This window comes from Zonotrichia leucophrys, chromosome 11, assembly GCF_028769735.1.
Source record: "Zonotrichia leucophrys gambelii isolate GWCS_2022_RI chromosome 11, RI_Zleu_2.0, whole genome shotgun sequence".
Taxonomy (NCBI): Eukaryota; Metazoa; Chordata; class Aves; order Passeriformes; family Passerellidae; genus Zonotrichia; species Zonotrichia leucophrys.
The window spans coordinates 7,118,311-7,142,984 of NC_088181.1; the positions used below are offsets into that span (position 1 = coordinate 7,118,311).

At 55.3% G+C, this 24,674-nt stretch overlaps 3 protein-coding genes across 3 annotated transcripts; 1 reads left to right on the forward strand and 2 right to left on the reverse strand.

The window, feature by feature from the left end:
* Positions 1-53: 53 nt before the first annotated feature.
* TMEM208 (transmembrane protein 208) lies at positions 54-5,150 on the forward strand. Its single transcript, XM_064723508.1, has 6 exons — positions 54-144; positions 216-311; positions 397-456; positions 572-708; positions 3,599-3,683; positions 4,703-5,150. The coding sequence occupies exons 1-6, from the start codon at positions 139-141 to the stop codon at positions 4,838-4,840; spliced, it is 522 nt and encodes a 173-aa protein (XP_064579578.1). The 5' UTR covers positions 54-138; the 3' UTR covers positions 4,841-5,150.
* Positions 5,151-5,894: 744 nt separating this feature from the next.
* On the reverse strand, positions 5,895-16,822 carry MATCAP1 (microtubule associated tyrosine carboxypeptidase 1). Its single transcript, XM_064723507.1, has 6 exons — positions 16,354-16,822; positions 12,334-12,477; positions 8,292-8,424; positions 7,914-8,219; positions 7,058-7,155; positions 5,895-6,556 (listed from the first exon to the last, which is right to left on the reverse strand). Exons 1-6 carry the CDS (start codon positions 16,783-16,785, stop codon positions 6,392-6,394), a joined length of 1,278 nt encoding a protein of 425 aa, XP_064579577.1. The 5' UTR covers positions 16,786-16,822; the 3' UTR covers positions 5,895-6,391.
* Positions 16,823-17,515: 693 nt separating this feature from the next.
* On the reverse strand, positions 17,516-23,538 carry LCAT (lecithin-cholesterol acyltransferase). The gene is made up of 6 exons (XM_064723445.1): positions 23,260-23,538; positions 20,838-20,994; positions 20,255-20,370; positions 19,814-19,909; positions 19,502-19,726; positions 17,516-18,656 (listed from the first exon to the last, which is right to left on the reverse strand). The coding sequence occupies exons 1-6, from the start codon at positions 23,408-23,410 to the stop codon at positions 18,034-18,036; spliced, it is 1,368 nt and encodes a 455-aa protein (XP_064579515.1). The 5' UTR covers positions 23,411-23,538; the 3' UTR covers positions 17,516-18,033.
* Between the last annotated feature and the right edge of the window lie 1,136 nt (positions 23,539-24,674).

A 24,674-nucleotide genomic window follows, 5' to 3' on the forward strand; every position in this document is an offset into this window, starting at 1 on the left:
CCCGCCCGCCCGGGGCTCTGTCCCGCCTGCCTGGGGTTCTGTCCCGCCCTGAGGCTCTGTCCCGCCCGCCCCGGGCTCTGTCCCGCCGCTTCCGTCGCGTCACGTCCGCGGGAAGCGGAGCGCGGAGCCGGCGCGGCCATGGCGGTGAGTGCGGGGCCGGGGTTGCGGGGCCCGGGGCTCCGGGGAGACGCTGACCGCCTCTCTTGGCTCCGCAGCCCAAGGGGAAGGCGGGCACCAAGGGCAAGAAGCAGATCTTCGAGGAGAACCGGGAGACGCTGCGCTTCTACCTCCGCATCATCCTGGGAGCGTCCGTGAGTGCGGCCGGGCGGGCCGGCGGGGCCGGGGTCGGGTTGGGAGCGGGCAGACGAGGAAAGCTGTGCCGTGCTCTCTCCGCAGGCCGTGTACGCCCTAGTGAACCTTGTCATCTTCTACTCGGCCGCCTCCGCCTGGACGTGGGTGAGCGCCGGTACCGTGGGCACCGTGTTCTGCCCCAGCGGGGGCACCCGGGCCGGGGCTCGTTCGTGGCCCCGGGGTCGCGGCCGTCGCAGCTGACAGCGCTTCCCTGTTGCAGGTCGCGTTCGTCTTCAGCTTGGTGGTCTACGGCACCAGCTACCGGTCCATGAACTCCATGGCAAAGCCGTCTTTCACAGACGATGGCAGCCTTGCCGACGGGGGAATTGACCTGAATATGGAGCAGGGGATGGCAGAGTGAGTGTCCACACCCGCACGAGTCCAGGTGAGCAGGACCTGCTGCCTGAGCGTGCACACAGAGCCAGGAGAGGCTCCCGAGGACAAGGCTGGGCCTCAGCTCCCTCCTCAGCTTGCCCACTGGTATGGGCATGAGGGGAGCTGGAAGTTTGGAGCCTTTTTTTACTCAGAGTGTACCTTAACTGTCCTTATTACCTGAACACTTGGCTTGGTGTGCTCCACAACATGGGTGTGTCAGCCTGGCACGGTCACTGTCCACAGGGCTGAGCTGTAGAGGTAAGAGATCGCAAAGAGTTCAGCAGGAGTAGTTTGCAATCATCTTTCAGTTAACAAACACTGCTGCAGCACACAGGGATAGGTGTTTTCTTTTTAAACCAGCACAGCAGGTAATGCTTGACAGAGCAGAAGGGTTTTGCTGCCAGTTACGCCATCCTGGCCGCAAACTGGCCATGTCTTGAAATGGTCTGCACACTAAAAATTCCTGCCTCTGTCTCAGCCAGCTCCTGGCACCTCCTCAGCCATTTCTGTCCCCCATGCTTGTGCATTTTTCATGTCCCTCTGCAGATGGCACTGAGTCTCTGCCTGTCCAGTCTCCTTGGTGCCACTGTAACTGTCTTTTCCTCTTTTCCTTGGTGAAGGAATGCCACAGTATTACAGGAAACACAGCAGTAATTCCTGCAAAGTGCTGCTAAATAAAAAAGAGACATTGCTGGTACAGCAGAAATACCTTCTAGATTTACATGTTTTCCAACAGTGAGCCTCAAACTAGTTACAGAAAACTGCCAGGTGGTTGTGGACACATTGGCCTTTGCTCTTCCCTGTCCTCAGCCTCTGCCCAGGTCCAGCTCTGCTGGGGATCTTCAGCGTGTGCTCAGCGAGGTGCTGGGGTCCTGGCTCCTTCCTCACGTCTTTGGGCTACAGCTCCAGGTTTACCTCTGTCCTTCACTTGCTGCCAGGCTTTTGAAGAAGCATAGTGGGGCCTTGTTTGCAGCTGAGCCCTCTGTGTTGCATCAGGTGTTCTCAGGCTGCCAGGGTCACATATTGATGTATACAGTTTCATTAAAGTAAGTTTTGATTTTTGCCTGGGGATGTTATCAGCAGCAGGCAGTGGGGTGCAGAACGTGCTGTCTCTGCACAGGATGAGCTCTCACCTTGTGTCTGAGTTGGTGGAATGGTGCCTTTAGTGCCTGCAGCAGGGGTGACTCAGATGTCTGGTGTAAGAAACTCGGGGGGACAAGGCCAGGAGGAGAGGGGGTGTGACCCATGAGCTGGTCACTTGCTGCTCAGCCAAGTGTTTTGCTCCCATTTTACACTGGTTTGGCTCTCTAGAGTGGAATTGCAAAATATTTTGAATACCTTTCTAGTGAAACAATGTGTGACAGTTAAATAACGAAAATACAGAATTTTGCTGTTTGGGGTGTGCTCCTGATTGTGGGAGGTGCCGCTTGGAGTGGTGCAAGGCACTGAGGCAGAGTGCCTGAGAACTGCCCTGTGTGTGTGATGGTCAGGGATGTCACTGACAGGAGGCAGCACAGGGATCCCAGCACCTGCTGTGGAAAGGTGACAGGCACAGCCCTGCTGCAGTCCTGGCTGCAGATGTACTTCCCTTGCTGCTGAGACACAGAGGTTTTTCTGCCTGAGCATTTGGGGTGGGGTTTATCACACATTGAAATGAATTATCTGAGTCATGGGCTATGCAAAACACAGGGGAGGCAGAGCTCCAAAAACAAAACCTTCAGAGCTGAAGTTCCCATCCTTACCCTGTACCTCTAAATTACCTCTCTGGGGATCAGGGAACCACCCTAGGCTAGCAGGTATTTCAGAAAGCAGTGGATATCTCCAGCCTCATAGCTAAGCCTGCTGCAGCTGATTAATGCTGCTCCTTTGGAGCTGCCTCTGGAACACTGTGGATTTCATGGCATTTCTCTCATGCTGTCTGTTGCTGAAATGGATGCTTTGTGTTGCTCTGGGGTTGGGGAAAGCCAATATTCATGATCTCTGGGAGAGTTTGGCTTGGTGGGAGCTCTGCCTTCACCCTTCTGTGGCCTCTGGTAATGCCAGAGGTCACTGAACCCTCAGTGTCTCGTGCTAGAGCTGTTGTTGGTGGATTCTGCAGTGTCTTGAGTCGATGTTGTTTGTGCCACAGTCTTTGTTTTCTTGTCTCCATTCTTGGATGTGACTCAAGGGTTTTTTACTCCAGCAGATGATGATTTAACCAGAGTGAGAGTTGGCCTCTTTTCTAAACCTTCATGGCACTTTTCGAGGCTTGTGTTGAAAAACTAATACCTGTTTACCTCTCCTGGGTGTCAGATGCCCCGAGGGTGGTGGTTGAAGTGTGGGCAGCTGATTCCTCTCCTTGGCTGCTCTCAGCTCTGCCTCAGGCTGGCATGGAAGGGCTGGAGTCAGATAAGCAGGAGGGGAGGAGGAGCCGTCTGTTGCTGTAGCTCAGCTTGTGTTGTGCTTGTCCTTTAGTGACCCCACGTGTCTGTCAGCCTGTGAAATGGCATGGGGAAGATTCATGGCTCCCTTGGGCACAGCCAGTCGTGAGGAGTTACACTTGATGTCATTATAGGTGTCAAATCAGCAGTGCTGACTGCAGCTCTGGGGGTGGGGGGTGGTTTTGTTGCTGATTTCCAACCCCCAGCAATTCCTCAGCTTTGTCAATGTTGTTTTTTCAGAGGGAGATGATCTCTTTAATTCATCAGAGTATTTTGCTGTTGTTGTTTGTTTGCTGCTTTGACTCTTCTAGATAACCTGTGTGGCAAAGCAGGGCCAGCCTGGCTTGGGCAGGGTCGCTCCCCTGGGGCAGAGCAGACTGTGCTGGCACAGGAGCTGCTGTGTTTGCCAGGGCTTGGAATGAGAGATTAATGCTTTGCTTTTGTTCCCTCAGGCACCTCAAGGATGTGATCCTGCTGACAGCTATAGTGCAAGTGCTGAGCTGCTTCTCGCTCTACGTCTGGTACTTCTGGCTCTTGGTAAGCCCCTGCCCTGCTGTTTTCCATCTTGCTCTGCAGTGTTGCTTTCTTTCCCTGTCTTCAGGATGAAGAACATTATTTATCCATTTCATTTCAGTGTCATGTTTCAGTACCAAACTATTTCCTGATATGTTTTTTAATCTCCTTGTCACATCTTGTTTAAAATTTTGGCTGAACAAGGCAAAGAAGTCCTGATCCCTCTGGGTCAACTACACAAAAACTAGGCTGGCCTTTGTCTCCTCCCTGGTCCCATAAATGGGCAACAAGCAACATGAGGCAGATCAAAGCTGTCTTGGTGCACAGTCTTTCTGTGTCTGTAACAAACAGTGTTTCATCATGTTTGGCTCTTTGAGCCATTCAGCGTGCACCAAGGCGGGGATCTGCTGCACACTGTGCCTTTGGGTAGATAAAATGCTACAGGCTTTCATTCCCCTTAACACACCAAACCTTTTCTGCTTCTGAAACGTTTGTCATGTGTCTCCAGCTAAAACTGTGTGTGTAGAAGGAGAAAAAAAAATCTCTATTTAGTTTAAAAATTCCACATTTGCTTTGAGGATATCCCACAGAGGTACAGAAGGCAATTGTGGGAGCATGGAAAGTTATCCCAGTTCAGTCCTTGATCTCATTTCAGTCCTCACCCACAAGTTCCTCCCTAGCTGGCCTGGCAGAGGGCAGCCTCGACTCGGCTGTCCCCTGGAGACCATCTGGAGCCCTTTTTTCATAAATTCAAAGAAATGTGGGTGTGTTTTCCGAAGGAAGGAGAGGCGGAATGTCTGGACAGCTGGATCCCTCTGGGTAATTCAGACCTGATGCTGGGATTTCCGTGCATGAAGCCTGAGCTCTGTATACATTCCTCAACCATGGAATGAAACCAGGCCGTTTATTTTGGGCACCTGCCACGGCCTTTGATTTCCATGCACTCTGAGATGCTCTGATCCAGCTGCTTCGTGTCCCTCAGAAGGACCAGTCCCGAGGAGGGACAGGACTTTGTGGCTGAGTTTGTGCCACGTGTTTTGCAGGCTCCGGGGCGCGCTCTGTACCTCCTGTGGGTGAACATCCTGGGGCCCTGGTTCACTGCCGAGGCCTCGCCCGCGGCTCAGGAGCCCAACGAGAAGAAGCAGCGGCGGCAGGAGCGCCGGCAGATGAAGCGCTTCTAGCCCTGCCTGGGCACAGATCAACGCCCTCTCCCATCTCCATGCTGTTATTTCATCAGGGATGCGACCAAAACCAATCCAGAACCACCGCAGTAGCTCTGTTGCCCTTTGTCACTGCTGCCATTCCGACAGAAAGGCCGCAAGAGACTTCCCCTGGTTGGGTCTTGGCGTGGGCTGAGGCCTCGCTCCTCGGGCTGACAAGGGGGTGAGGCTGGGATGTGTGTAAATATCTTTTTAAAGCAGCGCTGTATCGCATTCAGCGTTGGGGAGTGCAATGCTGGAGGAAATAGTACATTAAAGAGCAGAGTCTTAACTGACCGTGCTGGCAGTGGGTTTGTGAAAAGTGCCAGCATGTTCTTGGAGAGCTGGACTAGAGGGGAGCAGAATCCCCAGAGATAGGTGCTCTCCTTTCCCAAGCTTTGTGCTGCCCTGCCTGCTACAGCCTTTGCACCCTGTGAAGAATCTGCAGCTGCCCTGTAGGACCAGAAGTGAGGGGCAGCTGGGGATGCTGAGAACGGGGCTTGCAGCCAAACTTGGAGCTTTTGGGATTGAGCCTGAGCTCTCTGGAGCCACAGATTGGCCTGTGCTACCTTTGCAGGAGCTCAGTGGGATGTAAGACAAGAAGCTGTGGGGTTTGTTTGGTTTGGGTTTTGTTTTGTTTTCTCTTAAGAGGGTACTCCCAGGGGTGCCATGACTGCTCCAGACCTCATGTGTTCAAGACCAGGAACAGGGCAGTTTTTACTTTTGCCTGCTTTGATGTACTGATGTCCCTGTCCAGTATGTTGTTTGTCACAGTCCATGACCCCTTCCAGCCCCTGACACACCAGTTCAGACCATGCAGCTTTGCCTGTGCCAGCAAGAGGCACTGTGGGTGTTCACAGTGGTGCGAGCCTGGGTTTTGATGCTATCCACAACCTTTTGCCCACACGTCCTTTCCATTACATCACCTTTATTACACGCTTTTTTCCTAACATCGAGCCCAGTCCCCACCCTGAGTCCTCAAAGCCAGGCAGGGTGGCTGTAGTTGGGGTGCACAGCTGGGCAGAGATTGGTAATGGGGGATTCAAGTCCTTTCTGCTGCTGGTGGGGGACATGAGGGAGGGGTAGGGAGTGGAAAAGGCATCCATGGGGCGATCTGTGGGTGCAGTGCAGCCCTTCTTCCCTGCCAGGCACAGCCCAGAGCCCCCAGCCCTGTCTCTGGCCCCAGCTAGGTGCCCCCACAGTGCTGGGAGCCCTCCTGGCACCCTCCAGCAATCCCCCAGCACAGCCTTCTGCACTCGGGGACCAGCACATCACCCCAACTCTGCCCTCACTCTCCCTGAACCCTCTTGTCTGGCTCCCCAAAGCCACGTGGAGCAGCACAGGCATCCCCAAAATACACAGGGAGGATGCAGGGGACACATCAACACAACCACACGGGCCCTTGGCCGCGCTACCCTACACAGCGCTACATGCACAGCGCCCGCCTCGGGCTCTGCCCTCCGCTCCAGCCCCAGTAAAGCCCAGTAAACAGCACCAGTTACACCCCTGGGGTGCTGCCTCAGGGGGTGCCCCTCAGTCAGGCAGCAGCTGCTCCAGCTCTTCCTCGTTCAGGCCGTTGGTGGTGACAATGTGATCCAGCTGCTTCATGTAGCGCTCCAGGTCCTGCATGAAGTGGGGGATGCGAGCCTTCTCCAGCACCCCAAATTCCTTCAGCCGATTCACATCTTCATAGGACACCTGGCAGGAAGGAGATGGGAGTCAGTCCCCTCACCCCAAACCCTGGCAGGTGCCATGGGGGGCATCTGGTGCCCTTGCAGCCCCCCTGGGTCAGTCAGAACACCCCTGCTGCTCGTGGGGAGGCAGTAGGAGAGCTGCTGGGGGTGTGGGATTTGCAAGGATTTGTGGGTTTGGTAATTTTCGGTCATTGCAAGGACAGGTGACAGCAGGACTGCTGTGGCCAAGGGCCAGAAAGGCTTAACCTGCTGGGTTAAGCCTCTTCCCGAAAGTCTCCCACAGAGGATTATGGATTGTCCTGTCCTTCCTTGCATCCTACCCAGCACAGCCTTTCCCTGGTACACAGAGATCCATGAGCGCAGGGAAAGACAAAGAGCTGAAGGGCTGCCAGGCAAGGGCTGATATTTGGGAAGCCATGAGATTGAGGGAGCCTGTGTGAGCTTTGGGGTGGGATGGGACTGTGGGATCAGCCACCCCCTGCCCCAGTCTCAGCCTGGCTCTTACCTTTCCAAGGGCAGCCAGCAGTGGGAAGTCGATGGTTTGCCGATGGCGCAGGATGCGGAGAATCCCGTCCAGGTACACCTGGTCCTTACTGAAACAGCCTGGAGCAGCAGAAAAGGCCTGGGAGAGGGCTCCTGGCTTCCACCACCCTCCCCTTGCCTGAATGTTTGCTGACCACAATAACCAGAAAGGGCACTGCCCACGAGTGTGCCAGGGCTCAGGATGACTGAGTCCCAAGGGGTGAGCACTGGGGAGGCAGCCGGGTGCAGCCGGGCCACAAACCCCACTGGGATAGTTCCCAAGTAATCACCAAGTAATTTTTTTCAAAGGATAAACCACTGCAAGCATCCAAATGTATCCAAATGTTTCCCCTCCTTTGCCTGCTGCTTCCCCAAGAGCTTGTGCAAGTCACTCCCATTGGACAGGGAGAGTGGTGCTTGGGATGGGGAGGGATATAGGGACTGGGTGCTGTGGCTGTGTTGGGAGGAAGGGGTTAAAAGCAAAATTCTAATCTGGAGGATTGTAAATTGCTCAAGTGACCTTGCACCTGGGTGTAACTCTTGATAAGCTTGTGAACAGCAGGCTGGTGACCCTTTGATCTTGTGTTCCTCTGCCCAGGTATTGGGTGTTGCTCTGGGGATCCCCCAGTCAGCGAGGTAACACAAATAAATTTACTTTCTGTGTTCTAGCCATGAGTTTGTGCCTGTTCTGGCTGCCTGTGCCAACTCACACTCTGCAGGACTGGTGATGCTCAACCTACACAGCAGCAGAACATACCACACTCTGTTTTTCCTTAAAGAAATATATATGATAAGTCAATAGAATTCTTCCCAAAGCTCAGTTGACCCCGCAGTGGTACCTGGCTGTGAGGTGTCCGTCTGGCCCCGCTTTGCCCGCACACAGTACTCCCACCGGACCCCAGCATCCTGCACGTACTGCTCCAGGTCCTGGAAGAGGGCAGAGAAGGAGAGGTGGCTGGCCCTCTCGATGGTGTAGTAGAGCAGGGCAGCCCGCCACAGGAAGGGCTGCTTGCGGAACAGGACGCTGTGCAGGCTGGCCAGGCCCTCCTCGGTGGGGTTGGCGGGCTTCAGGCTGTACTGCTTGCGGCCCTCGGAGCTGTGCCACGGCTGCCGCGTGTTGTTGACCCCCCGGATGTAGTGGGTGCCTGGGGAGAGGGGACAGCAGTGAATGCCCCGAGCGTCCCCAGCTCTGCCCCACCCACAGCAGCCCAGCTGACCGATCTCGTGGCGCAGCATCCCCTCCAGCCAGTGCTGCCGGGCTCCGGCCAGGTTGATGGCCAGCGTGGGCCGGCTGTCCTCCACCATCATCACCGCCTGCGACAGGAGGTCATCGGTCAGCTGCACCACCACCTGCGGGAGGAGGAGGAGGACACAGCCATGAGCGGGGCTTGGCTCTCAGCAGAGGCTGAGATGGTGGCAGATGGTCAGAAAAATCCACTGACACCACGGATGGTGCTGTTTGGCACTGCTGCACCATCACTGGGCTGTGCTGCAGCTCCCCAAAGGAATGACAGACAGCAAGAGCCACAGGGGATGGGGGGATAATGAGAGGAGAGGAGATGATCTCATGCAGGGATGAAGTAGCTCCTTTAATCTCTTTACGGCCAACAAAGCTGAGCAGGCACTCTGGGGGAGCAGGCAGCTCCTGGGCAGGCTCCTGCAGTGCCCCTCTGGCTCCAGCATCACCTCCCCAGCTTGTTCCCCAGCCTTTTGGGGCCACACAGGATGGAGACCTCATCCTCTGGAGACCTGCCTGCTCCCCCTTCTGCATCCCCACTGGCAATGGGATGGAGCAGTAACTTTGGCCATCAAAACAACCCCACTCTGAACACCCAACAGCACCAGCTTTGTAATGGCTCTGCACTCCCCAAGAAACATCTCCTGAGGGATCCAAGGCTCTGGTTCCATTTTCATGGACTTCTCCATGGATTCTCCCATTTGAGGTTTCAAGACATGAGCAGTGAGGATGGCTCCATGCCAGTCCACCCTCACAGGAGGAACCATGTGTGCTGGCCACAACTCACAGCAGGGATGGGCATTGCATGTGTAGGACTATTCAGTATCTTTATACAGAAAAAAATGGTATTTTGAGAAACATGGCTATCACAGGTCTGGAGCCAAAAGAGCTGCTCACCAGAAGTTAACTTGCCAGCCAGCAGCACTTTCTGACCACTTGACTTCAGATCTGCAGCAACTTAAAGCTGCAGCATCACCAGAGAATGGTCCCTGGGAGCTCTTGCATCTGAGGTTTGGCAGTGGAAAACCTCAGGATAGCAATCAAAATCCCCTATATACCTATTAACTCTATAAAGCACCTGTTATTTCACAACTGACACTTTTCAGGATGAAAACATTTGCCTGTGTTACTACATAACAATTCTTCTCTTATTGAAAAAAAAGAGAGGAGACTGAATTGGTTTGCTTTAAGTCAAATTTATTATTATTATGAAAGCCAAAAGTGCAGCCTAACAGAGTCCACCGCTGGGCAAACAAACAGCATCAAATACTCACAGTGCAACTGCTTACCTGGGTTAAAATACACAGGTGTGAAAAGGAATCCCTCCAGTGCTGAGCCTTGTCAGTTCACCTCTGGCTCCTCATGCAGAACCAGCCATCCAGGAGCAATGGAAAGGGACTCTGGGCAGTGCCAGAAACCACAGCTTCTTATGCTGCCCACTGCAGTCCTTCTCCTGCTACAAAACCTCATCCTGCTGAGCAGCACCACTTGCCTTGTTTTGGGACCCTCCAGCTTGGCAGACACAACCAGGGCTGCAACTCCAGCCAAAGAGCAGCAGGACCAACTCTCCAGATCTGTGACCTCTCTCATTCTGAGCAGCATTCCCAGTGCATCCTTGTGGTCCATGGTTTGCTCAGCTTTTGTGAATGCACTGATGGAGAAAGAGCTCATCCCAAGGAACCAAGGGGAGGCTTCTGGTGGTCCCCATGGCACTGGGGTATGGGCTCCTGGGTTCCTGTCTCTCCTGGCACTGCTCAGGACCTCTGACACTGAGCAAGCAGCTCAGAGGTAGAGGGAGGCCATTGATGGGATCCCAAGAGACAGCAGCTAGCACTGTTTAGGCTGACAACACTCCACAACCCCAAGGATTGCCATGCAGCACTTACCAGTGGGGCCAGGTGTTTCTCTGCTGCAAGCTGTGAGCCCACTGAAATCCATACAGAAACCTCTGGCAGCATCATGTCTGTCCTAAGTCAGAAGAAAAGCAGAAGAGCTTCAGGATGTGCAGCTTGGACCCCAACAAAGCAGCTTTTGAGGGCACAGATTTAATTCCAGCATGAGCACTTACCCAGGAGCGGCGCTGGGAGCGGGATCCTGCCTTTGCCGATCGGTGCTGGGGACAAAGGGGCTGCAGGGGCTGCCCCAGCCTGGCCACACTGCCTGCCAGGGCTGCCCTGGGCAGGGGCACACCAGCTGCTGTGCTCTGGGCTAAGGCACCCCCAGAGAGGGTTCTTCTCTTTCAAGCAAGCCACCACGATTAGTACGGATCAGGGAAGCAAAGGGCACGGCAGAACAGACACAGATGGTGAAAGTCAGGAATCAGAGATACAGGTGCAGGGAGGGAGACACAACCTGGCACCACCCAGCTCCCTGACAGAGCGTGAGATTATCAGTGATGCACAAGTTTTGGTGTTGTACAGGGTGCAAGTTCTGCCAACATGGCTGTATTGAGAGCAGGTGAAACCCTTCTCTCTTCTACCGCAGACACATCCAGCAAAATTTCCATTGGACAGAAAGGAACAAACCAATGCTTTCATTGCTTCCAAAGCACTTATCAAAGGCTCCAGATAAAATAGCCACACCAACGTGCAAACAGTGACTGAACTCTGCGCTGCCTTGAATCACAGAATGTCCTGAGCTGGAAGGGACCCACAGGGTTCATTGAGTCCATTGAGTTCATTGAGTAAGAGCTCTGAGCCCAGGGACAATTACACAGGGCTGGAAGGAAGCCAGTTGTACACCAATACGTAAGAAAATCAATGGGTTTTTGCCCAGCCAGGGCTCAATTAATGGAGAACAGAGTAGAAGAATTTAATCAATTAATAAACCCAAGAGATAGAGCTCAACTAGTAAGTTGTAAGTGCAGGTCTGTAAGACTGGCAGCTGCTTGGCTGGGTACTGGGACTGGCTCTGGGCACTCAAAGGCTGATGAATTATAAGGAAACATCTGCAGAAATCTGTTCTGTCACAGGCAAAGGGTTAGGAGGACCAAGGTGCCAAATCCACATCCCAGGAACACCCTCAGGAGGCATCAGGGCAAACCAAGAGTGTTTGAGAAGGAAATGAAATGTTCTTGGGCAGGAAGGATCTCAGGGGAGTACTCATTCCTGCTTTGCCTGCATGGAACGCACTGGGCACCACTGGGTGAGGTGCTACTTTGGAGAAATGCTCACCAATAACCCTCTTGGGAGACAGAGGTGAAAAATCAGAGGTAGGAAATAGAGTCTGGCCAAGAAGCAGTGGTGAGAAGCCCCCACACCAGCCAGCACTGCTCAGTCCCTGCCCTGCAGCCAACAGCCCCAGGGAACCCTGCAAGCCAAGCCACGCAAAGCCAGGCCCAGAAATCCTTCTCAGACTTTGAACCCAGGATGGTGAAAGTGTTTTGCCCACAGCTTGCTGGCAGAGGGGATAAAACAAGCTCCTTAATAGCAGCTGTGGCATGCTCCATGCTGGATGCTGCAGGGAGTGCAGAGAAACCAGGTTAGGAGATGTTGAACTTCTCCCCTGGCTCCATCCCACGTGGCTACTGTTGTACCTTAACCACGTATTTCCCAGCCTTAAAACCCAAGCCTGGGGTTTCAAAGCACCAAAACCTGCATGTCCTGCAGGACAGCAGGAAATCTCTTCCCCTGGCTTTGCTTTAGGACATGTGGGTTAAGGCAGCTGTCAGAGAAGTCTGCCCTCCCACTGCCAACAGCAAGAAATGAATTCCCAACAGTAATTGATGCCTCATGCATGCAGCAAAAGGCTCCTGGCATGGCCATGCAGGCAAGCAGCAGCTGCTCCCTCTCTCTCAAGCACAGAAGGGAGATACACATGGAAAACATCACAGGAGGTTTGTGGGGAACCAGCACCCAAGTCCTAAAGCCGGGGTATGGTGAAGCTAGAGGTGAAAGGACACCACTGCTCAGAGCAGAAAAGCTTCCTCTTTGTAACCAAAACATTTGTTAATCAGAGTCCTTTTTATCGGAAAATAAATATTTAGCTGTGTTTTACAAGTGATAAAGCAGGGATGTGATTACCTCTCCCACACAGCCCTCCTTCTGCATGTACTTTCGGATCACGGACCAGATCTGGCACTTGCTCAGCAGCCGCCCGCCCGTGGCCACCTCGAAGCTCTCGTAGGTGCCGTACTTCTCCAGCACAGCACGGATGATCCTGATGGCCTGTGCCACACAGAAAGCACAAACATAAGCACAAACACCTCCCTGCTCACAAATACAGCCGAAAATCCCACATGGAACAAACCCAGTGAAGGCAACCACGATTAACACCAATAAATCCCATGGGGTTTTGCACGACCTAAAAAACCAAGGAGACTGAGCTGGCTGGAGGTGGCCACCAGGACAGACAGACACTTCACACAATCAGCACCACCCACAGCAGATTCCTTCTGCTTTTTGTCCCCCTTGCAGAAATGAGACAAAGCAGAAGAGAAACTGCATCATCGCAGTGTGGTTAAATCCATGATTATTTTCAATCTTTTCTGCTTTCAGTTCTCCCTGCAAACTCCAGCGCTTGCACAAAGACCTCCAGCTTCTGAGCTTGCTTTTTACTCCCAGAGTTTCTTACTCCAGGGCTGAATTCCAAGCTCAGCAGTGAGGCTGTGCATTAACCTCTGCAGTGATGCTGCTTCAAACAGCATCTCAGCACACCAGCCTGCTGTACACCCAGCAGCCTTCTAATAAAAGCATCACGTGCTCCATTATTCACATTAACATTTATGGAGCATCTATAAAATATGAACATTTATTAGCACATTTCCTCCCCAAAAAGTGTGCTTCCATTGCAGACATTTTCAAGCAATTACCTTCTCCAGCCATAGGAATATATATTAATATATTAATATTAGATATGATATTCATATTATATTAGTACATATTCCAAAGCAGATGACTTTCAACCAGTTCTGGAGTTTTTCCAGCAGTTTTATTGCCTCTGCAAACCTGGCTGGGCTGCTGCCAAGCTTCCCAGCCCTGGACCACTTGTTGTCCCTCCCTAGTCCCTGAGGTTACCCAGGATCAGGACATGGGTGCTCACCATCAGTACTGGTGCTCAAATCATCCAACACCCCATAAGAAAAGAGGAAATGGCTCAAGTACTGCCAGGGGAGGTTTAGGTTGGATATTAGAAAAAATTTCTTCATGGAAAGGGTTGTCAAGCATTGAAACAGGGCAGAGGTGGAGTCACCATCCCTGGAGGCATTTAAAAGATGTGGATGTGGCACTTGGGGACGTGGTTTAGTGCTGGGATTGGCAGTGCTTAAGGAACAGCTGGACTTGATCTTAAGGGTCTTATCCCACCTAAACAATTCTATGATCCTAAGAGGGGCTTTTGGTCTGCATCTGGTGAGCAACCTCCTCTACCCCTGCAGAAGGTCCTGATTTTCCTTCCCTGGGCAGTTTTCACAGCTGGTTTTTATTCTCAAGTAATTTACTGAGTCTTTCCAGGAGAAGCTGTGCAGAGTTTTTCTGCTGTCAGTTTTGTTTTCTGGGGTGCTGGGGTGGGGGTTTTTGGTTTTTTTTCTTTGTTTGCTGAACAATCAGACTCATTTTTACAGCACAAGGTACCTTCAGCTGACCACTGCAGAAAAACAACCTTTCATCCTCCCACCTCTGCTCTCTCTCCTCCCAGAGGACCCAAACCACTGAGCCAAGAGAAACCCAGCACAGCTGGTGCCCAGGAGCAAGACAACCAGTGAGCTCCTTCCTGACCTTCAGAGCACATCCTGGTGAGCAAAATTCCTGAGATTCCAATGTCCTGAGCATCCCCAGATCATGCACCCAACATATGCAGTGGGACAACAAATCCTCCAGCTCTGTGCTGGTGCCACTCAAATTCACATGGCAAACCAGGGATGTGATCTCCAGGGTGAGGAGCGTCCACGGGGCTGGAAGAATCCTCCTGGCTTATTTAAGTTTTCTGTTAAGAAAATAAAATAAATAATTCCCCCAAGCACATTCAGAGCAGCAGGAAGCAGGGAGCTGATGTTGGTTTGTCTGCTCGTGTCCAAGGATGCTGACATTGCAAAATGTCTTATTTATTTAACCTCCATGATTAATGAAAAGGTCTTTGAAAATAAAAGCAGTTTATAGCTAAGAGTTAGCTGCCAATGGAAAATGCTTCCCAAAATAAAAGAGACTGGAAGGAGGTTACTGCAGGGCAAGAGCAGAGGAACAGTGCCATGAATGCTGTCCCATCCCAGCCTCACCAGAAAACCTGGAGAAACATTGGCACAAACACTCAACACTTAGTATCTCTTGCAAAAGCTTCCAGAATCCACAGTGGTTACAAACCTTCATTCCATTCATTCAAAGCACCGCCCAGAGAAAAATAATCTCAATTATTCATCTTTTACTCTGCTGCAAGCCAACTGCACCAAAGAAAAAAGCACAGGGAGAAGGAGCCCTGAGCAACTCATTTTAGTGCAAGTCTCAAGGAATAAAATACAGGAGGGAAATGCCAAAAGCTGAGAGGTCATTGCAGGCGTCAGAGTGTCTCCCCTGCAAGAGCCTCACTGGCAAAAATTCATCTGGGGCAGAGCTATGGCACACACTGGGAATGACAAACTGCTCAGAAAGCTGTGTGCAGAAAGAGCCTGAACCATCTGGATAATAATCCAGGCAGAGGCATGGGCAGTGATGCAGGGAAAAGTAAACATTCAAAAAACAACAAATAAATCAGTGAGGAAGTTGTTACTTGAATAAGTAACTCCTGACTCAGAGGTGCAAATAAACACCTCTGGTGTGCCAGCCTGAATTTGGGATAACAGGAGGTTTTTATCTGCTCACAGAAAGGATGCTCTTCCTGGAGGCAGGATGCTCACTCCCAGATGCAAACTGGTTTTGGGACACAGCCAAGCTTCCAGCTCCAAGCACAGCCTGAAGGGACAGAGCAGCTCTACTCCTGCAGCCACAAAAGGCCTGTTTGAGGGCACAGCATCCTGGAAGCACACTCCTGCCTCTTTTCTCCTGATGAATGACCAGGAGCTGTTTTCTCAGTGCCATCCCCATGGCAGAGAGCAACTCAGAAATGTTTCAGTAGTGTATAAGCCATGGAAACAAACAAAATAATACAGACTCCTTAAGTGGAGTCTTCACCAATTAATATCATTACTGACCATGTTTGCTGATGCCTTGAGGATGCTGCTGCACTGGACAACCTTTAGGCCTTCCAGAAAACAAGCCAGACTTAACCACCAGGTAATTCAGGTAAGGAGCACATCCCATGCTGTCACCCATGTGCTCCAGCTCCTCTGCTGTTAGTTCTACAGCAACAAGTGCAGATGCATACCAGCAAGGTGTCCCTGATGGAGCACAGCTCCCAGCACAAGCAGGAGCCAGTTTGATGATAGAAGCACAGACTGGTTTGGGTGGAAAGGGACATTTGGGATAATTTCGTTCCAATCCTCCTCCATGGGCTGGGACACCTTCCACCAGACCAGGCTGCTCAAAGCCCCATCCAACCTGGCATCACTCAGCCCCAGCATGACCCCTGTCACCATGGAGCAGGTACCATTCCTGCAGGTGGGTGAGGTTACTGAAACCTGAGGTTTGAGAAATCACAGGGTGAGTGTAATGAAGGCAGGACACAAAAGGTGCCAAGGGGAGAGGGATTGGGCACCAGCTGGGAGGGAAAGAAGGCCAGGTTTCACATGGACCAGGGGGAATGGTGTTGACTTACAACTCAAGGATAGTTTTATGCTGGACATTAGTAATAAATTCTTCCCTGTGCAGGTGATGAGGCCCTGGCACAGGTTGCCCAGAGAAGCTCTGGTTGCTCCATCCCAGGAAATGTTCAAGGCCATGTTGGAAGGGACTTGCAGCAACCGATCTGGTGGAAGATGTCACTGTCCATGGCAGCAGGGTGTGTAGGGTAATTAGAAGGTCTTTAAAACCCCTTCCAACCCAAACCATTCCAGAATTCCATGACCATGGACCATCTCCCGGCCATGGACCACCAGGGTACATCCCACACCGGCCCCTCCTTTCTCCTCCTCCTCCTCCTCCCAGGCCGAGCATCCTTCCCTGGCCCCGCCTCACCTGAGCCACGAAGCGGTCGGAGGCGGCCCCGTACTTGTCCAGGACGGCGGCGGGCACGGGCTCCGCGTACTCGAACTGCGGGTCGTAGGCGAAGCTGGCGCGGAAGAAGCGCTCCCGCTCCGCCTCCACGTTGCGCGGCCGCAGCGCCACGAGCAGGCAGGGGCTGCGCCGCCCGCCGCCCTCCTCGCCGCGGCCCCGCGCGATGTGCGGCAGCGAGGCGGCGGCGCGCAGCCCCCCGCGCCCCGCCGCGCCCTCGCTCCGCCGCGGCCCGGCCCCGGTTTCCGAGAGCCGGCGGCTTCCCCGCGGGCAGCGCGGCGCGGGGGGCGGCGGCGGGGACGGGCAGGGGCAGAGCGGAGCGCCATGGCCCGGCCCCGAGCCCATCGCCGCCCCCGAGCCCGCGGCCCCTGAGCCCATGGCGGCCCCCGAGCCCATCGGCGCCGAGCCCGCGGCCTCCAGCGCGGCGGCACCGGGCCGGCACCGGGGCTGCGCCGGCTCCGCCCCCCGCACGCGCCGCCGCCCACCAATCGGTTCCGCGCCCGGAGCATCGCAGCCAATGGGAGAGGAGCGCAGAGGGAGAGCCCCGCCCCTCGCTCTGCGCTCCGCGCCGCGGGACCGGGGCGGGCACGGCAGCGCCGCCGGCCCCGGGAGCGGCCCCGAACCCAGCCCCAGCCCCAGCCCCGGCAGTATCGCCAGGCCCGGAGGCACAGCCAGTGCCGGTAGCACTGCTTGTCCCGCCTGCATTGCTGCCTCGGCTGCGTGGCCAAGATGTGTCACATCTGTATTGCCACCCCTGGCTGCATCCCCACCCTGTTTGCATCTCCAGCCTTGGCTGCATCGCCACCCCAGGTTGTGTCACCAACCCCAGCTGCATCGCCAGACCCAGTTGCATTTCCAAAACCAGTTATGTTTCCATCCCGGTTGCTCTGCCAGCACCAGTTGCATCATGCTCCAGTAGCACCACCAACCCTGGTCATGTCACCAACCCCAACCACATTGTCACCCACCTGATGGGACCAGCCCTGGTCACATCACCAACCCCATTGGCCTTGTGGTTTTTCCCAAAGCCCTGTCTCCTGGAGTGGCTGCAGGCAGCAAGCACCTCACTTTGTGGTTGTGGCTGGCTTCACTGTCCGGCTCTGAAGGACAAGGCAGGCTCAGCATATAGAAGCAAAGTGTGTTTATTATTTTATAAATCTGCTGATTTCGAGTTGGTCTTGCCCAAGGAGCTTAGCTCGCTGCTCTGTAAGCCACACCTACTGCGCTACCCCCATGCTACCTCTGTGACCACCTGGTAAGTCAGAGCCTGCTCTTCTTAAGTGAGTTGCTCTGTCCCAAGTGAGCAGAAGCTACAGCACCACAGGTCCACAGCCTCTAAAGTGCCTAAAAATGGCTTGCTAGCGACAAGGGCTTGTGCGTACACTGAAATTCACAAGTGTGATGTTAATGAGCTGGCAGCATGGTTAATTATCCACCCGCTGGTGGGAAGTGACAAGCCTCTGAAGTAAAATTAATCACCATTCCCGAAAGAAGAACCAATCAGTGTGGAAGTGGGTGCCAGCCCATCCACCCGAGCTGTTGGTCTTGCTCACTTTCCTCCAAACTCAGCTCCAAGTCCTTTGCTCCCCTGCATGGCAGTTTGTGGTGCCGACTATCACAGAGGGAAGCTGGCCCTCCCTCCTTTCAGTTCTTTTTAGGCTCCTTCTGCACCTTGTGTTCACGGAGCATCTTCCCCAACTTCCCAGGCTCTGGGCTGGACCTCGCCTGCCCTGGCTCCTCCTGCTCCTCCTTGCTCCCCAGCAGGATTTCGTTGATGTAGCTGAGGGTCAGGTTGCTGAAGATCATGTTGAAGTGGTGGGCACCTCGCAGCTCCTGCACGAACACCTTCTGCTCCTGCTGCTCCCGCCACCGCTTGCACAGCTCCAAGCTGCGTGTGCTGACACTGTCATCCCCGTCACCATAAATTATATCCACGGGGTCCTCATAGGGGAAACGCTCATCGTAAATGTAAGTCTCTGCCGTGGGGAAGCCTGTGCCATAGAGGCAGTACGTGTCCACCCCAGGAGGGGGCAAATCCTTCAGCAGGTCCTTCATGTCCTCCCACATGTACCAGCCGTCCTCCAGGTTGACGTCGGTGAAGAAGCGCTGGTAGTCGCGGTAGGTGTAGTTGTAGGAGGGAGTGGAGATGAAGACGTGGCTCTCGGGCCAGGCCAGGGTGGTGGGGAACATCCAGGGGCTGGTGGTGGTCATGCGCTGCTCCTCGCGGAGCTTGATGTTGGACATGAGCGGGATGCCCTGCTCGTCACCTGCGGGACACGCGAGGGCTCATCACCAATGGCACCACAATGTCCCCACACAGACTTTGGCGCCATCACCAATGGCACCACAATGTCCCCACACAGACTTTGGAGCCATCACCAATGGCACCACAATTGTCCCCACACAGACTTTGGGGCCTTTGGGAGCTGGGCTGGGATCAGTGCTCCCCACAGTGACTCACCACTGTCCCCTGGCCTTCTCCAGCTCAGCTCTTCCCCTGCCCATCACCTTCATCCTCTCCTTACCTCCCTGCCTGCAGATATCAAGAACAGCCTTTCAAACTCTTCTCTCCACATCTCTAGCTGCTCAGAGGGCCTGACTGGAGGCAAACCTGGATGTGTGATGGCACAGACCAACCCAGCCCTGAACATTCCCTGCAACCCTGGCACCTCCACTCCTGCCTGCAGGGACAGGAGCAAGCAGTAGTAAGAGGCCAACTTGCATGTTTCCTTCAAGCCTTGATATTTTTTGGTGTGTCTGGAGTCCTAAGACCATGGAATGACTGCAGTTGACCTTAAAAATATCTCTGGCTCTCGTGGCAACAGAGAAAAATATTAGCAGGTGACTTAAGGGTGATGCAAGGGGCCAGATGTTAAAACCTTCAAGCACATGATTTTTAATCTCATGCAGTTTTGGACTTGTGACTTGTAGATATCCTGGGCTGTCAGCATTAGGCAAGTGACTGTGGCTTTCTGGGCTGCAAAGAGGCTAAACAGGAACTGAGTCTCCCATCTCTTTCATCATTCTGCCCTTTCCCTGCCCACCACCAACCCTCCATTTCTGCAGGAGGGAAAGAAAACAAGGAGGTGTCTGCACACGAGGAGTCACCCACCAGATGCCAGGATACGCAGGGGCTTGACAGAGCCTCCCCAGGGGGCACCCAGGGAAATGAAGCCCCCAATGTACTGATCCTTCCAGGCTTGTGTCTGCTGCAGCAGGAAGTAGAGGACGTGCAGGTTGCCCATGCTGTGTGCGATGAGGAACACGGGTCTCTGGTACTCATCGTGCATCTCCTCGATCAGCGCCTTCAGGTTCTGGAAGTACTCGGGCTGCTGCTCTGTGGGCAAGAGGGGAGCACGATGGCACGAGGGTCATCCCGCTTCCCTCTGAGCACGGGGGACATGGCCACAACCCCCAGACTTACGGGGCCCAACCCTCCAGTCGTAGGGAGCCGCCCGAACCGTCTTGTCCCTCACGTAGCCGTTGTTGACCAGGTTCTGCACCATGGTGTGCAGGTAGCCTGTGGGCAGAGGCAACAAGGGGCAGTTAGGTCTCTGGTCTTCTCTGGTCAAGCTTTTTCCATTTTGGTCCTGATCATGGTCAGAATGTTCCCTGGTAAGCGCTGTAGCTCAGTGCCTCCAGCCAGAGGTAGTGACTCCGTGCATCCCACTGAGTCCTGGGGTTGTGGATGGGGTGCTCCCTGCCAGCACCCCACTGGAGTGTGTGTGTCCCCCAGGCTAATGTCCCTCAGTCCCAGGGCCCTGGGCTCTCTGCAGAACTGGTCCCTGCTGGAGATACAGGGACACCTCCCCATTTGCAGGGAGCATGTGGGACCCCCAGACACCCTGGCCTCTTCTCCTCTCACCTGCCAGCTTGCTCTGATCCAGGTATTCCACAGAATAGGTCTTGCCAAAGCCAGGAACTCGGATGTGCACCCCTGGGGCATTGGACATTTTCCGAGAGGTTCGGTTGTACACCACCCTGTGGGCACAGGACAGGAGGTGACAGAAGAGCCATGTCCCCATGGAGAACACAGGGCTGGGGTGGAGAGCACTGGGTAGGGCTTGGACCTGGCTGTTTCCAAGCCTTGTGTGGATGTGAGGTGCCCTGGAGCCCAGCCAGAGTCCCTTCTGCTCTCCTGGCATCCTGGGACAGGAGGCTCTGATGGAACCAGCTGCCACAGCCCCCTGACCCTGCAGCTCTGGGCAGGGTGACAGCATCTCCAGTGGGTGCTCAGGGTGGTCTGGCTGGGCTTGAGCACATGGCAGGGACTTGCTTGGGACAGGGACACACAGAGCAGTAGCCACTTACAGCCACTCACTTGTGTTCCCAACAATTCCTCCCATTTTTTTCTCTGCATGCTAATTGTGGCCACGGGGAGGAGAGGGGAAGGAGATCCTTGGTAGGTCATTTCCCCAGGGAGCTCCCGTGGTAGAGTTGGATGGTACCTGGTGTTATCGATCCAGCAGTCAACTCCCACTGGCAGGAAGGTGTTGAGGTTGAGCCAGATGGTGAAATAATCCTCTGTTTTACGGTAGCACATCCAGTTCACCACATCTGGCTTGTCCAGCTTTGCTTCCAGCTGGTTCCCAAGACACCCAGGCACTGGAGGCACCACAGAGGGAGAGCAGAGCCAGTGACAAACCCCATCCCACTGACCCTGGGCGCTGCCCAAGCTGGTGCTTACCCCACCCCAGGCACTGCTCCCCTGGGGCTGCCTGGGGATGGCTGGGCACCTGCTGGAGCAGCATCTCTGGAGAACAACCCACTCCACACCGGAGAGAGGGTGCTTGGAGCTGAGATGCTGGGTGAGCATGAAAACAGTGCTGAAATGCATCCTTGGGAACCCCTGGAGCTGCATTTCCATGGGGTGACCCCCAGAGCTGTCACCCTTGGCTCAGACACACGAGTCCCCAGCAGCACAAAGCATCCTGGATTGCTCCCCCTCCTCCCTGGATGGGTTCCCACCTTCCCCTCCTTGCTGCAGCCTGGGGGAAGAAATTCGTGCTGCCCATTCCTAATGCAATCCTGACACCTTGTCTGGGGGCAGTGGTCAGTTCAGGGGTGCAGAGCTCCCAGGGAGAGTTTCCTGAACTTTAAACTCTCCATACAGACTGGACACATACAGGCAGGACACCCATCCTGCTGCTGCCCTGAGAGCTGTGCTGGCATCAGAACCTATGGAGAGCTTTCCCTGCTGTGTGCAGGGGCCCAGAGCCAGCTCCTGGTGCCAGCACTGACTGTAAGGGTGAGGACAAGAGGTGAATGACTGCAGGGGACAGTGAACCTGCTGGAATGGGAGCACCGGGTGACAAATCCCAAGGCCCCAGCAGGTCCAAGGACTTGCCTGCAATACACAGCAGGGGCTGGTGTGGACCTTCAGTGCCTTGTGCCATGCAAGAGGGGAAGGAGGTGCAGCAGTTTCCTTCCTCACCCTGCCTCACAGCTCCTCCATGCCTGGGGCACATCCCTAGGGGTGCAGGGAGAGTCTAATCCTGTCTTCAAAGCACCTGGGTGGGGATCAGACAGGTGTAGGGGAGTCCTGGTAGGGAATGGGCAGAAGGGATGGTCAGCAAGAGGAGCAGGACCACGAGCTGCCCTGACAGCTCCTGAAGGTGCACAGCCAGGAGCCCCCTGCCCCTGGCACACAGCTCTGAGCTCTGCCTCCCCTCCCAGAGGACATTAGGTAATTATTAAGGGAGTTCTGTGAGGTTATCAGTGGTCCCAAGGGCACTGGGGGTTTCTGGGACGCCCGGCCCAGGGGGATGGGTTGGCTCTGGATGCTGAGGGGAAGGAGAGGAAGCCAAGTGGCACAAGGGGCATCTGGGCGTGGGACACGGCCTGGGGCTGGCACTGAGTGGCACAAGGGGCATCCAGGTCTGGCTGGGCATGGGACACAGCCTGGGGCTGGCACTGGGGACAAAAGGAGATGCTCTGACTGCCACAGGTAATCCTGAGAAGAGGCACCTGGTGACAGTGAGCTGGGTCTTCTGGCCACCCCAGCACATGGAGGCCTGTGCCCCCTGATGCTCCTGGGAAGGGAATTTATAGGGTCAGCCCTTGGCATTGCAGTGGGGAGGGATCTTCTGCTTTTTCTCTTCTCTTTTTTCTAAGGGGAAACTCATCATGATTCGAGAAAAAGGAGGAAAACCCCGACTCTGCTCAGCAGAGTTTTCATGGCAAAATCTGAGCTCAAGTGCCTGGTGATGGCACAGGAAGGCAGAACCATGCAGCACAGAGGCACCGGCTGGTGGTGGTTGCTTCCACCTCCCTGAGATGATGCCCCCACATCTCCTTAAATCTCCCTGTGCCCCTGTTCCTGCTGGCTTGCCCCCAGTCAGAGCTGGCATTGGGTGAGATGTGAGATGGATCCTCTTTTGCAGCAGCAGAGGATGACTTTGCCATCTCCAGGGAGTGGGAGCAGACACAGGACGGGGTGGGCTTCAGGGAAGTGAGAGGTGGTGGATCCACCCCGGGCACCAGTGCCAGCCTTTTTGGGAAGTGGCACAAGAGGCTGTGCTGCAGCCCCTGTCCCTCTGCCAGCAGAGTTCCCCAGACACAAACAAGCCCTAGAACACTCTGTGGGCCAGGTGTGAGATATCAGAGAGCCATTTCCTTTCTGGGGTGCCCGGTCTATCCCCTCAGCTCCAACAGGCTCCACCTGGGCATGGCCAGCCCGGTGAATGGGAGGGGACTGAGGAGCTGTGTGACACCCTCGCTTGGTGGCTCCAATCCAGACAGCCAGGACCCATCACAGCCCAACCCCAGTGAGCCAGCAGTGGCTCAGGACTCAGCCCTGTCTGCTTGGGGGCTGCAGGGCAGCCCGAGCTCCCACCAGACCCGCAGGTGCCCGCGCCGGCGCCGCCTTACCGAGAACCACGGGCGGTGTGCTGTTGGTCGGGGGAGCCTCTGGGGTGGTGGTGGGTGGGAAGAGGACATTGAAGAGCCAGAACTGCGCCGTGGGCTGCAGGAACAGCGACAGCAGCAGCAGCAGCAGAGCCCCGGGGCCGCCGCTCCCCATGGCCGGGTTCCTCCGCACGGCTCCGGGCCAAAGCGCCGTCTACGATCGCAGCGCGGGTCCAGCCAAGAGGCACCCGGGCTGCAGGGGAGGGGAGAGCCAAGAGGGGCTGGCCGTGAGGAGGAGGAGGGACGGGGAGGGACGAAGGACTGGCCTTATGGACAAGCCATGGCCTGTCAGAACCAGCCCAGCAGCGCCAGGGGGTTCTGAGTCCCGGGAGCCCAGCTCAGGGGTGCCTGGGGTTCAGCGGCTTCCCAGGGCCTCCGTGTCCCTTTGCCGCGTTCTGGGGACGCGGCTGCCTCGTTTTTGCCCCAGTGTAATGCTCAGGGCTGCTCCCTCCCTGCCCCTCTGCTGTCCTCCTGCCCTGGCAGGGGATGATGATGCTGGTGCTGCCGGCGTGGCCAGGTGGCCCCAGGTGTCTGGGAGAAGATGGAGGGGTTGGGATGGGAAAAGACAAATCGGGACAGCTCCTTGTGCCACATGGCAGTGCTACAGTCCCCGGTGCCATGCTAGGCACTGCCCCTGCCCTTTATCCACTGGAAGGCTCCCTCTGTGGCAGTCCCAGCTGGGGGAAGCCCCTGCAGCTTCAGCTGCCCTGGGAACACGCTCTGGCTGGGAGGGACCTTAAAGTTCTTCTCATTTCAAACCCCTGCCATGGGCAGGGACACCTCCCACTAGACCAGGGTGTTCCAAGTCCCATTCAACGTGGCCTTGAACACTTCAAGGGATGGGGCAAAAGCATATTCTCCTGCTGAAGGGAAGATTGCTGAAGGGAAGATGCCTTCTTACTCCCGGGAGGTGTGAGGTGGGACAGGGATGCTGATGCGCACTGGTGGGTGGGATGGCAAGCAGGGTGGGTTCTCTATGGAGCAAAGGGGTCCCTTCCTGAAGAATGGGGAGGAAGGGCAGTAGAACATGTGGGGTGGCGCCTGCAGGTGTCCCCCCGGGCTCTGTGTCCCTGTGGCCGAACCCGCAGCCCCCCCTCCCTCCCGCTTCATCGCGGCTCCTGCGGAAGCGCCGCCGGGGCTCGGGTTGGAGCCGCGGCCGCTGCAGCCACAGCAGAGCTCGGAGCCCGGCTCGGCCCCGCCGCCGCTGCTGCTCTGCCCCGGCGGGGCCCTCCCGCCTCCCTCGGGAGCGGCGGAGGCTCCGGAGCCGCTTCCGCAGCACCCGCTCCTGTCCTGCTGCGCATCCCCAGGGCGGGCCCTGAGCCCGCCCAGCGCCCAGCGAGATCCCAGAGCCCGGGTGTTCGTCTGGCCTGCGCTGGCAG

Excerpts from the sequence above, each read along its gene's own strand:
- TMEM208 (XM_064723508.1), top strand. Across the intron at positions 312-396 it reads GCATCATCCTGGGAGCGTCC|GCCGTGTACGCCCTAGTGAA; the intron begins GTGAGTGCGGCC and ends CTCTCTCCGCAG. Across the intron at positions 457-571 it reads CCGCCTCCGCCTGGACGTGG|GTCGCGTTCGTCTTCAGCTT; the intron begins GTGAGCGCCGGT and ends TCCCTGTTGCAG.
- MATCAP1 (XM_064723507.1), bottom strand. The coding sequence starts at position 16,785 with ATGGGCTCGGGGGCCGCCATGGGCTCAGGGGCCGCGGGCTCGGGGGCG. Across the intron at positions 7,156-7,913 it reads GACGGACACCTCACAGCCAG|GCTGTTTCAGTAAGGACCAG; the intron begins GTACCACTGCGG and ends CTGCTGCTCCAG. Across the intron at positions 6,557-7,057 it reads TGCTGGCTGCCCTTGGAAAG|GTGTCCTATGAAGATGTGAA; the intron begins GTAAGAGCCAGG and ends CCTTCCTGCCAG.
- LCAT (XM_064723445.1), bottom strand. The coding sequence starts at position 23,410 with ATGGGGAGCGGCGGCCCCGGGGCTCTGCTGCTGCTGCTGCTGTCGCTG. Across the intron at positions 20,995-23,259 it reads CACACCGCCCGTGGTTCTCG|TGCCTGGGTGTCTTGGGAAC; the intron begins GTAAGGCGGCGC and ends TGGTGCCTCCAG. Across the intron at positions 19,727-19,813 it reads CGACTGGAGGGTTGGGCCCC|AGCAGCAGCCCGAGTACTTC; the intron begins GTAAGTCTGGGG and ends TCTTGCCCACAG.